The 10,871-nt window shown below is 40.6% G+C and overlaps 1 protein-coding gene across 4 annotated transcripts; it reads right to left on the bottom strand.

The window, feature by feature from the left end:
* Positions 1-1,154: 1,154 nt before the first annotated feature.
* Positions 1,155-9,923, bottom strand: ETAA1 (ETAA1 activator of ATR kinase). Of its 4 annotated transcripts, XM_034061140.1 has the most exons (7): positions 9,661-9,923; positions 8,599-8,736; positions 8,240-8,316; positions 6,773-6,891; positions 4,636-6,436; positions 4,305-4,416; positions 1,155-2,435 (listed from the first exon to the last, which is right to left on the bottom strand). In XM_034061140.1, the coding sequence occupies exons 1-7, from the start codon at positions 9,896-9,898 to the stop codon at positions 2,320-2,322; spliced, it is 2,601 nt and encodes an 866-aa protein (XP_033917031.1). In that variant the 5' UTR covers positions 9,899-9,923; the 3' UTR covers positions 1,155-2,319. The 4 variants fall into 4 exon arrangements, with proteins under 4 accessions (XP_033917031.1, XP_033917030.1, XP_033917029.1 ...); XM_034061139.1 differs by having other exon boundaries at positions 4,305-6,436; positions 9,724-9,923; XM_034061138.1 differs by having other exon boundaries at positions 4,305-6,436.
* Between the last annotated feature and the right edge of the window lie 948 nt (positions 9,924-10,871).

The raw sequence follows: 10,871 nt of genomic DNA on the forward strand, positions 1-10,871 counted from the left end.
CAGATCTTCTGTTTTATAAACTATCTGAACACTGCCACAAGAGGCTTGACAAGGCAACATGGAATCTTGCTATTTCATGTTATATTAACATCAAAGGAAGTGTGACCAGCAGGCTGAAGGATGTGATTCTGGCCCCCTACTCTGCTCTTGTGAGACCCCACTTGGAGTACTGTGAACTGTTCTGGTGTCTGCAACATAAAAAGGACATGGAACTGTTGGAGCAAGTCCAGAGGAAGGCCACAAGGATGAGAAAGGGGCTAGAGTATCTCCCATACGAAGGCTAAGAAAATCTGGGCTGTTCAGCCTGGAAAGAGAAGGCTATGTGGAGACCTCATAGCAGCCTTCCAGTATCTGAAAGGGGCCTATAGGGATGCTGGGGAGGGACTATTCATCAGGGATTGGAGCAATAGGACAAGGAGTAATAGGTTTAAACTTAAACAGGGGAAGTTCAGGTTGGGTATGAGGAAGTTCTTCACTATGAGGGTAGTGAGGCCCTGGCACAGGTTGCCCAGAGAAGCTGTGGCTGCCCCATCCCTGACAGTATTCAAGGCTAGGCTGGGTGGAGCCTTGAGAAACCTGGTCTAGTGGAAGGTGTCCCTGACCATGACAGGGGACTGGAACTGGGTGATCTTAAGGTCCTTTCCAACCCAAATCATTCTATTGATTCTATAATGAAGTGCTTTGAAAAGCTGAAAACATTTTTTGGGATTAATTTTCAGTCAGATCAATAAGCTGATCCAACTCATTGTGTATTGCACAGCTGAAGGACAGGGAGCTGCAGCAACAGACTGTAAGTAATGTTTATTGGACACCAGCTCCCTTTTCAGTGGACTTAGGAATTTAACTTCATAATCAACCAACCAACACCAAGAATGGTGGTTAATACAAAAGCAAGTTAATTAGTTTGAAAACCAGTATAGATGAGTATTTCATGACTCTGCTGAAGCTGGTTGTGTGTAGGACCAGTTCCTCCAACAAGGATTTCTAGTTTAAATGGATTAAAGGAAGCACTTTGTCACCACAGCAGGTAGAAAACCGAGGCATGGAATAACTGGGTAAATTACCAAGAAGAGATGCTCAGGGTAAAGACCATACAGAATTCCCATATCACTCAATTTTACCAGCTTCTGTAGTACAGTATTTTCCAGAACAGATTAGAAAAACATAAAAAAAGTTTAATGATGCTTTACAAATATACAGTACTTACATTTTTAGCAGTTACAAAAATGGTACATACTACAGAAACCAAAAGCTCCTCTAACCTTTGGTACATTTCAAAGTTATTTATTTACAAAGAAAAATTACAGTCACTTTTCAGTGTCACATGTTTACATATAAGCATTTCTCAGTTGAAAAATATCTTGCAGCTTACCCACAGGCAGTTTTTGCAGTTTGAGCTCTGCACCCATCTATCACATCAAAAATTCTATCAGCCCCTGTTAAGCTGACATGACATTGCATTTTTATGTTTTAACAGCCTTTAGTTTGAAAAATATGTACAACCCATAAGGCTAAACTGATTCATAGCTGTTGAGATTTCATCTGATGTATTATATATTGCTCAAGGTTTGAGAAAATGACATAGGCTACCTTTTTTAATTAGCTTGGTAACACACATTTAGACAGAGGTGATCCAATTTTGTCAGCTGGAGTATTACTAACTCTTCATAAAGGAATTCAAAGAAATAAAAAGAAAAAATAAGTTTAAACATAATTTTCAGGATGCTTTTTCACATTATGAAACCTTTATATTAAATTTTTCCTTTGCTATGTAAAATTCTTACCTAAGGTAGTGAAGACAAACTGAGCACACTTTCCAAATCCTGTTCATTTCCATCAGTTTTCCAATGTTGGATGTTTTCTAGATTGTAGTTTTCTTTAAATAAGAACTTAAAAACTTTCTTCTACCTGAGAACAAACATTTTCTTAGTCTGAGTGTGCTTGAGAGTCTTAGAAATTAAAATACTTGCAATAAGGGAAATACAGCCAAAACACATACAGTGTTTGACATGTATTTAGGTGTGTATACAAATGCTTTCATGCTCTGGTGATTTTCAGACCATACAGTTTCAACGGGTAACAGTACATGAACTCAGCACAATCTTCACTATGCTGAAGGTAGTTTGAGACTACACATTTACAACTGGTAGTTTTTAATTAAGACTAAATACCACCAGAGTATTAGTGCAGGTCAAGATTGTTTTAAATTGAGAAACAGAAAAAGTTTGCTCTCTGTAGCTGTGAACAGGATTTAAAAAGTGTCTTCCAGCATTACAGTATTTCCTTCCCCAAAACTTATTCAACAGACAAACTCCAAATTCAGGCATCTTTAACATATGCCTGCATTCTGGATTTTCTTCGTGCAAGAGCTTCTTGTTTTTTTCTTTCAATCTCCTCTTGAGAACATTTTCTGGTCTTTTTTTCCACCACAGACACTGTAAGTAAAAAACATGTATTAGGAGCCTTCAAGGTTGTTCAATATGTATTTTAACTTATCTGCTTTCAGTGTTTGAAGATCTATGGCAAGAGCACACTATTCTGACATACCAAGCACCCAAGTTAAAAATGGCTCATCTATCCTGTCCCCAAGGCAGGAAAGGGGGATAAGATGCATGACCTTTGTAGTGCTACCGATTACTACCTCCCAATGAAAATACTGGGATGCAGACATCTGCTTCAAGGAAATTTTACTTGGCTGCCCTTCAGGTGAACCTTGTGACATCAGGAGTCAACACAGGAGATGGTGATGGGTTAAGAACATTAAGGCTATCAGAGTGAAAAGGGCTCTACAATTTAGTGAGTTAGGCAGAGATATGGGCATGGAGATGGTATAGACACAGGGGTCAGATACAGTACAGGTGTCACACAAATAAAGCCAGAAAGGTTGAAAAAAGGTCAAAAGTAGCAATAAAAATTGGCAAAGGAGACAGGAACATGATAGCTAGCCATAGTATTTTATATGTTGTGATACAGAACTATAAATTCCCATGCAATAAAATCCTGACCTCAATGCAACCAACAGGAACACTGCCTGCACATATCAATAATTTTACTGGGTTTATACACCGATTTCCAATTAATATATTTTTAATAAGTAATTTTTCAAACTGAATAAATAAAAGGTCTGTTTGCTTCTTAAAAAAGGTGTCCATGAAAAAATATTTATCAGTTTTTGAAAGCATTACTTAACATCCATGTTTTTGTTACAGCAATGTCCTTTCACCAAAAAAACTGAAGACAAGAACAATTACTGTTTATCTGTAAAGAAAAATCTATACTATTCTTTGTTATTCCCTTATTCTCTAGAACATTCCTGAGAATGACTAGTTATCTCCCCTCCCTTCCCCTTTAGCATCCGAAATTGCTACTTTCCATTTATCTGCTTCTTTGCTGAGGAAGTAACAGAGATAACATACTGATACTTCAAATAAAGCTGGCTCATACTTTGCAGGAATTCATTTTTTTTTGTTGTTTTTGTAACAGTGCTTCCTGAAAATTGAGGTTGGTAACAGTACACCAAAAAGCACATTTTATCAAAACTAGTATTGCTTAAAACTTCACCAAGCCATGAGATCAAGTAAAAACGGGACTGACTGGCACTTGGCTGGTTCTGCATTTCCGTAGCAAGTAACAGCAGTGCACGGGGTATTACAGACTGTTGCCTGATGATGGAAAAGTGACTGACCTCCCCTCTAGGTGAAAGAAAATGTTAGTGTTTAGACTGATAACACAAGAATATTTCACTGGCAGTTTTAGCCACAGAGCAAACAGCAATACAGGCTGAGGTTTCAGAACCACTGAATGATTTGAGGTTCCAGTTTCTAGGTGTACAATAGTAAAAGGAAATTGGCATCCTGCATCACCTGCTGCCTTCTTCTCCTGTCCCACCATTAACTGGGGTTTTATGAATCATGACTGAGGTAAGTAACTTTTAATGTTTTTCAAATTGAGCTGTAAATTAAAGCATAGATTCACACTACAACATTTAATACATATCAAAATAGTTGTGTTTTTAAATATCAATTTAAGAATATGGTATGCTGAGTGCTGGCATCAGCATATATTTGATCCTGTGCGGAATGAAAATAGGAAAAAATCTTTAAATCTAGGAATTCAAGAGATGCATCAGCACAGTTTTATTTTGGAGAAAATATTCTCCATATTTTCATTAGAATATTTACTAATTCCTAAACTGAATGAGTATTGACACCTATTCTAAATTGCAGTACAGGATCAATTTTTCTAACATCCGGATTACAGTAACAAGCAAACCAGTATAACAGTGATACAATAAAGACAAATACCTGATGTTGGCAGTGCAAAAGACTCTGAAAGGTGCCTCTTGAAAGGTGACTTCTTATTGTCAAGCCTGCTGTGCAAAGTCACATTCACCTGATTCTTGCTTCCTTCCAAAACCTGCAGAGTAATTCCAATGCCAGAATGATTCCCTGCCTTTTCAGACCCTACATGAAGAGCACCCTGAAAATTATTAGTCTTTCGGAACTTAAACTTTGAAGGCATAATTGATGTTTTGTTACCAGAACCATTACTTGGCATCTTCCCCATACTATACAAAAGATCTGGGCTGTCTAGAGTTTTGCTACCAAAAATATTTACTGCATTAACAGGACTTACTTCAGAACCAGTCTCTCCTGCTGGCACAGAATTTGACCTGTACCATTTTCCTGCAACAGTCTTTGTAGTATCTTCAGAAGCAGCTTGATGACAGTTTTTAGACAGCATGTATTTACATTCCGTGGAAGTACCCAAGATCACAGTTTGAGGACTTGAGACATTTTTACAGTTCACTATGTGACCTGTTGTGGCCAGCCCATGTGGAACCTTTGACAAATTCCTACAGGAACCGTTTCTTGAGAAAGCATCCTGCTTTGCATTTGTTTTTTGTGCCAAGAGGTCAGGTAGTCCTTGTTTAGATGCTGGGAAGCTGTTATCAGTATTTGATCTGGAATTAATACTGGTTCCTTGTATAGTTTTAGCTCTTTCATTTCCTTGTTTAACATCTTGGCTCTGAGTCTGCTTTTCTATATCATCACACACCTGATACAGCAATTCATCATCCTCACAATTTGCATCCCATAGACTATTGGATTCACAAAACATATCTAATATCTCATCAGAGAATTTTGGTTCATTCCGGTCATCAAATGACAGAGAACACTTCTTTGGTATTTCAACCTGATTTAAGTGAGATGCATTAGCTTGGTTAACCACTTTAGTTAGATCCTTAGGTTTCATATTTGTAGAAACACTGGATGATTCACAGAAAATACCATGTGTGTTATTCCCAGGTTTTCCAGACCATTGTCTATGAGGACTAGATCTTGAAGGAAAAACAGGAAGAGAGGCACTTTTAGGCTGGATAGTTTCATTTCCATTCTTCACTTCAGATTGCAATGAAATAGATACATAGTTCAAACCACTATTTGGGGCACTATTCCAAACAGGATTTATTTTATCTGGTTTAGCATTACTTTTGCCATGAAAAGGTGTGGACTCTGTCTTTGAGTTTTGTGTCTTATATGGCTTTTGTAAAGGAGATTTTACAGCATTTCTTGTGTTTTTACTAGGATGTTTCAAAGGTGAAAACTGCAAACTGTTAGATTTGTGTACACTCCCCAAACAGGTAACTGAGTTGCAGCTACTTCTTTCGTTAGTTCTGCTAACATCACTGAAACCATGCACAGATGGGTTTGTAGGAATTGGTGGTGCTTCTTCAGTACTTATCAATTCAGGATTTTGGGTTATTTGCATCACAAAAGAGTCATCTGCCAAAAAATCTGAATCCCAGTCATCGAAGTCGTCATTAACTGCTCCATCAGGCTTACTGGAAGCCACCAACTGTGGCTTCAAAGGATGTTTTTTGATCCGCGTGTGAGTATCAGATTTTGGAAAAGTCTGGTTCACGCTTCCTAGTGTACATAGAGTATTGTTTTTATATGCCTCTGAATTACAAGGTTCGGTGTCTTTAAGTTGCTCACGAACGTGTTCATCCTCCAAGGTGCTTTTATTTTCATGGACACTATTATTTAAAGATATATCTGATAGTCCTTGGCTCAACTGTCCACTACACTTCTGGGTAGAGCAGTCAAAAAGAGCATGAAGGGCTACTTCAGCCTCAAGGTCTATAGATTTCTGACTGCTACACTGACAGGGGTCTGCAGCAGGGATACCGGTGCTCTGTTCAGCTGGTTTCTGGGAGAGAACAGTATCTGTTTCAGAAACTTCACGAAGAAGTGATTTCAGGTTCTTCCTATTTACTTCAGCTTTAGAATGATTTAAAGACTCTGAGGCAGTCTGGATGATGTCATGACCAAGCTTCTCTTGTTCCTGAACAGCATCTAGCTCTACGAGATTTTTATCAAATTCTTTAGCCAATTTCATTAGTTCCTCTTCAGGATTTTTTGTTTTAAGATCTCTAGATTAAGAAAATAAAACAAAATAGAAAGAAAGTCAGACCTTCTAAAAAGGTTTAGCAAAGCTCAACAGAATGACTGTATGAGAGAACTGTTCATTCTCTAGTTTTAACAGCTACAGAGAATATGACTGAATCCCACCACTTTCAATGCAGTTAACGTGCACTCTTTCTGGTAATTCCCAAAAAATACGCCTTAAGAAGAGATAACAAGTCCAAAGTTAAAAACATTTTGTATGCTCATGTACACTTACATGGTTCACTATACGTAAAGGCACACCACATAACCTTTTTTAATGAAGGCCCAGCTGTGATGGGCAAGACAAAACTGTAACTTACCTTGTACAACTTAACTTTGTCCTAGCTCGCACTTTTACTACTCCAGGTGTACAGGGAATGGCATCGTCACCAATCCATGTCCCTAAAAGGGAGTCTTCATTACAGCCTGCTTTTTCACCCTGAATGATTAGATTTGTAATGTTTAGCAATTTGATTTCAGATAAAGATTGGACTAGACATACACCCTGCATTAAAGTTGCTACATCAATTACACTGGATCAAAACTGTTCAAAGCCACAGATAGGAGCTAAACCAATACAAGTTCACTGAGATTACTACAATGTTGTCTACTGATTATTGGATCACTTTAGTTACATGGATTTAAGACAGGAACTTAAAATAACTGAATTGTACTTTGGTGCTCAAATCTAATACTCTATTTACTTCAGGTTTACACATAATCTGCAATATTCACATTACAAGCTGTGATCTAGTTTACTTTAGTGTACTACTAAGGAGCTGGTTCGGATACATGGTCTTTAGCCACATAAAGTACATTAACAGATCAGAGAATTTGAAAGAAGTCATATTGTGCATGCTTCCAGGAAAAAAAAAAATCTGACTTTTTCTATTACAACTCATTTATACAAGGAACCTTTAAACAAGAATAAATGAAGTTTAGAAATTACGTGGAGTTGTTTCAGAGCTTCAAATTTGAGCCATGGATTTGAATTCTGAAACTTAAAAGAGATACAATACTGCAGCGGTAAACTGTCTAGAGGGCCAGAGCCATGGGATGTAGGAAATTACCGCATGTAAGCAGGCAAAAGTAATTTGAACTTTACTAACAACCAGGGTAGTTTGATGTAGGTTTTCTTTTTCCTTAGATTTTTGTATTATTATAAGAAAAAAGAGCATAAGCAACAGATACTCGAAAATCTTGGTGTTATTTACATCTATGACAGTGCTGTAATCATGTAAAAGGAAGGAAATAGCATCCCTTACCAGTGATTTTCTAATTTTTATGTGTAATTTCTCACAAATATACCAAATAATGAATATATTTTAAATTGCCCTGTCAAATAGGCATATTCTGCAAGTTAAATAACTGTTTTAGGAATGACATGCTATCTTCTTGCACTTAATGAAAAGCAAAGAATAACCCAGTACTTTTATTTTCACTTTGCAGGCTGTGTGGACATCAGGGTCACAGCAAAAGGGAGACACCAAGAACATAGATATAAGGTAAAAAGGCAAATTATGTAGAATAACAAAGCAATGTTACTGTCTTTATATTATTGTGAAGTCTCTCAGCTGAGTCTTGTACTTCAGCATTTAAGACCATTCAAAATGCTTAAAAACAACTGCTAAGTACGCCTGGTATGTGAAGAATCTTTACCTTTTAACTGAGGAATGATTAGGATAAAAAAAACACACTACTGTAACTAAACCTGAGCCTTCACTAAGGCTGTAGCACTAGTCTGTCTGATGACTGCATATGCAGAGCGCTGTTTTAGTAAGAATTACCTGAGGAGCAATACGATTAACAATGTCTGAGATTTCTACTGTGCATCTACTGGTTGACTGTTTGGTTTTTCCAGTGCCTATGAAAATAAACAAAAAATCTTCTTAAAAAACTGCAAAAAATTTCAATTTATAAAGTGCGGTGTATGTCAGATAATTCAAATATATGTGTTAAAATCAGAGCTTAGCACTACATTGAAAAAATTATGGGTTATTTATGGATTTTTAAGAAAACCAAACAACCTACCCATTATGTTTTAGGGAAAAAGGGACCTTGTTTTCAAGAAATTTGGTAACTTTTAGTGAACTCCCGCTGTGTGCCTCAAATAGGCACGCTAAAGTCTGGATTTCATTAACATTACCTAGTGTGTGTGCAATTGGTGAATGAGGATCCCAAAAGATTTCTTGCTGTACATCGGTGTCATTAGCAGGAGAGCTGAAAGTAGGTATTCGGGATTTCCTACTCAACGATCTCTTTGGTGTTTTATGCAAACATGACTCTGTGTGAACAGGGAGATGATTCTCAGTAAAAACAACAAATAAAAGCCAAAAATAGCTTAGTACATAAAACAGGAGAAGGCATAAGACGCTTTAGGAACTTTAAGTTCAGAAAATTAAGTTGACACTCATTACTTACAACAGGAATATTGTTCACAACTATACATTAATGTAGAGTATGAGTCTTATATGTCAGTTATACCACCACAGAGGTAACAGAGCACTACAGCTCTGACAGCTATACACTCAACACCTGACGTAAGGATGAGAATTGTCAATCCTGCTACTTGAGAGGATATTGATTTCAGCTTATGTGGGGAGATAAACTATGTATACATACATGGGAGAATCTTTTGTATTCCTGCTTCCTCTGTGTCTTTCACACAGATTCTAATTTGGGTCACAACTTTAATGGGCCCCCAAACTGTTCTGGGTCACAACCTACCTTTGTATATACTTCCCCCACTGGGCAAGTCAGCTAGGACTGCTAAAAGCAGTTACATAGCTATTCTAGGACAGCTTGCTGCTGTCTCACATCACTAAGTGAACACACTATCTAAAGCTCAGCTTGTCACCCCTGCCCTTTAGAAATGACGTTGAAAATGCGGAAGCCTACAGAAATTATTTTAAAAGATGCAATTGCTACGTGAAAAGCATCTTAGATGCTTTGCACTTCAGCACTTGGCACAGCCAGGCTTTATCCTCTCCTCGAGTTGGGTTAGCGTCCTCAGTCAGCTCTAAGTATCTGCTACGGGAAGATGCTCTTCAGCACTCCTTGACAAGAAGAGCCCCTTCCCAAGGCACGCAGGCGGAGAAGGGCGGGGGGGGTTCCCTGCACGGGCCCACTCCTGACGGTCAGGGCCCGCCTCCCCCGCGTCTCCTGGGGTGGCGGCCGGGACAGGGCCCCGGGGCCGCTCCTGCCGTACCTGCAGCGGCGCGCACAGCCGCCTCCCGCGACGGCGACGGCTGGGGTACGCGCACAGCCTCACCCGCGGGCAGGCTCGGGCCTGCACGGCCTTCCGCGCCGCTGGCCGCGTCCTCTACGGAGGGCTCTACCGGGGGCTTCGCCGGCCGCCGCCGCGTGAGCTGCTCCTCGCCCCCGCCGCTCCGCCTCCTCAGGGCGGCGGCCTTGAGGCAAGGCCCTTTCCGCCGGCTACCGGGCATGGCCCGAGTTACGACGGCACCTCCACATCCACCCCACCGGCGCCGCCATTTTGCCGGGGAGCCCGCCGCGCCATCTCCGATTGGCCGCCGCAGCACCGCCTCGAGCCTCTATTGGCTCTCGCGCGGCGGGGGCGGGTCGGCGGACGCGGCGGGGACCTGCGGTTGGCTGGGAGCTCGTGCTGTTTGTGCCGCGCTCGCTTGGGCCCGCCCCCTTTTGCCGTGAGGTAACTTGGCTCGCTCCCGCAGTCCCTCACCTGCCCTCTCCGGCGCAGTGAGCGCTGCTCTTGTTCCGAGGGCCGCCGTCGGGGTTAAGCGTTTAGAACCCACCGTACGTTAGTTCAGTGAAAACAAGTCTAAGTGTGTGGCCGCCTGAGGGGCTGGATGTGCTTTCCAACGGGCCCCAGCCACCGGCCTGCACGGAGGTGGCTTCGTGACCCTGGGGTGCCTCGTGTGCCTTCAGGGTACCTCTTTTCTGAGGCGATCTCACACTCTCGAGTCGTTGATGGCTGCTACCCCGGACTGGCCACTGCCGTCCTGCCAGATCTGTGGCAGTGTGGGCCTCTGCTGAGGTCCTGTGGACCTAGGAAGAGGTGTGTGGTGAATGTCCTGAAAGAGAAAATAAACCCAGACAGGCATAAACCATTTCAGCCTGTTATGGGAATTGGGGCTGGCAAAGAGAGACTTACAGAAGCCAAAGCTGGTAGGTAAGAAATTAACGTGAGGTTCCTGAGGGACTGTGATATTACATCATTATTTAAAACAATATAAATGAAAGCACATGTATGTATTACATCATAAGGTGGATATTTCCTCCCTGAGCCACTAAACATAAATGTCTAAACATATCTACCAAGCATCCGAGGTCAAGGAATGACCTACTTGCAGAGGTCGAGTGAACTACTTGTATATTGGTTGCCTGCCTGGTTTTCATTTAATTGATTTGGAGTACTTTGGGATCACACTTCATTTATAG

This window comes from Melopsittacus undulatus, chromosome 3 (assembly GCF_012275295.1).
Source record: "Melopsittacus undulatus isolate bMelUnd1 chromosome 3, bMelUnd1.mat.Z, whole genome shotgun sequence".
Classification (NCBI taxonomy): domain Eukaryota; kingdom Metazoa; phylum Chordata; class Aves; order Psittaciformes; family Psittaculidae; genus Melopsittacus; species Melopsittacus undulatus.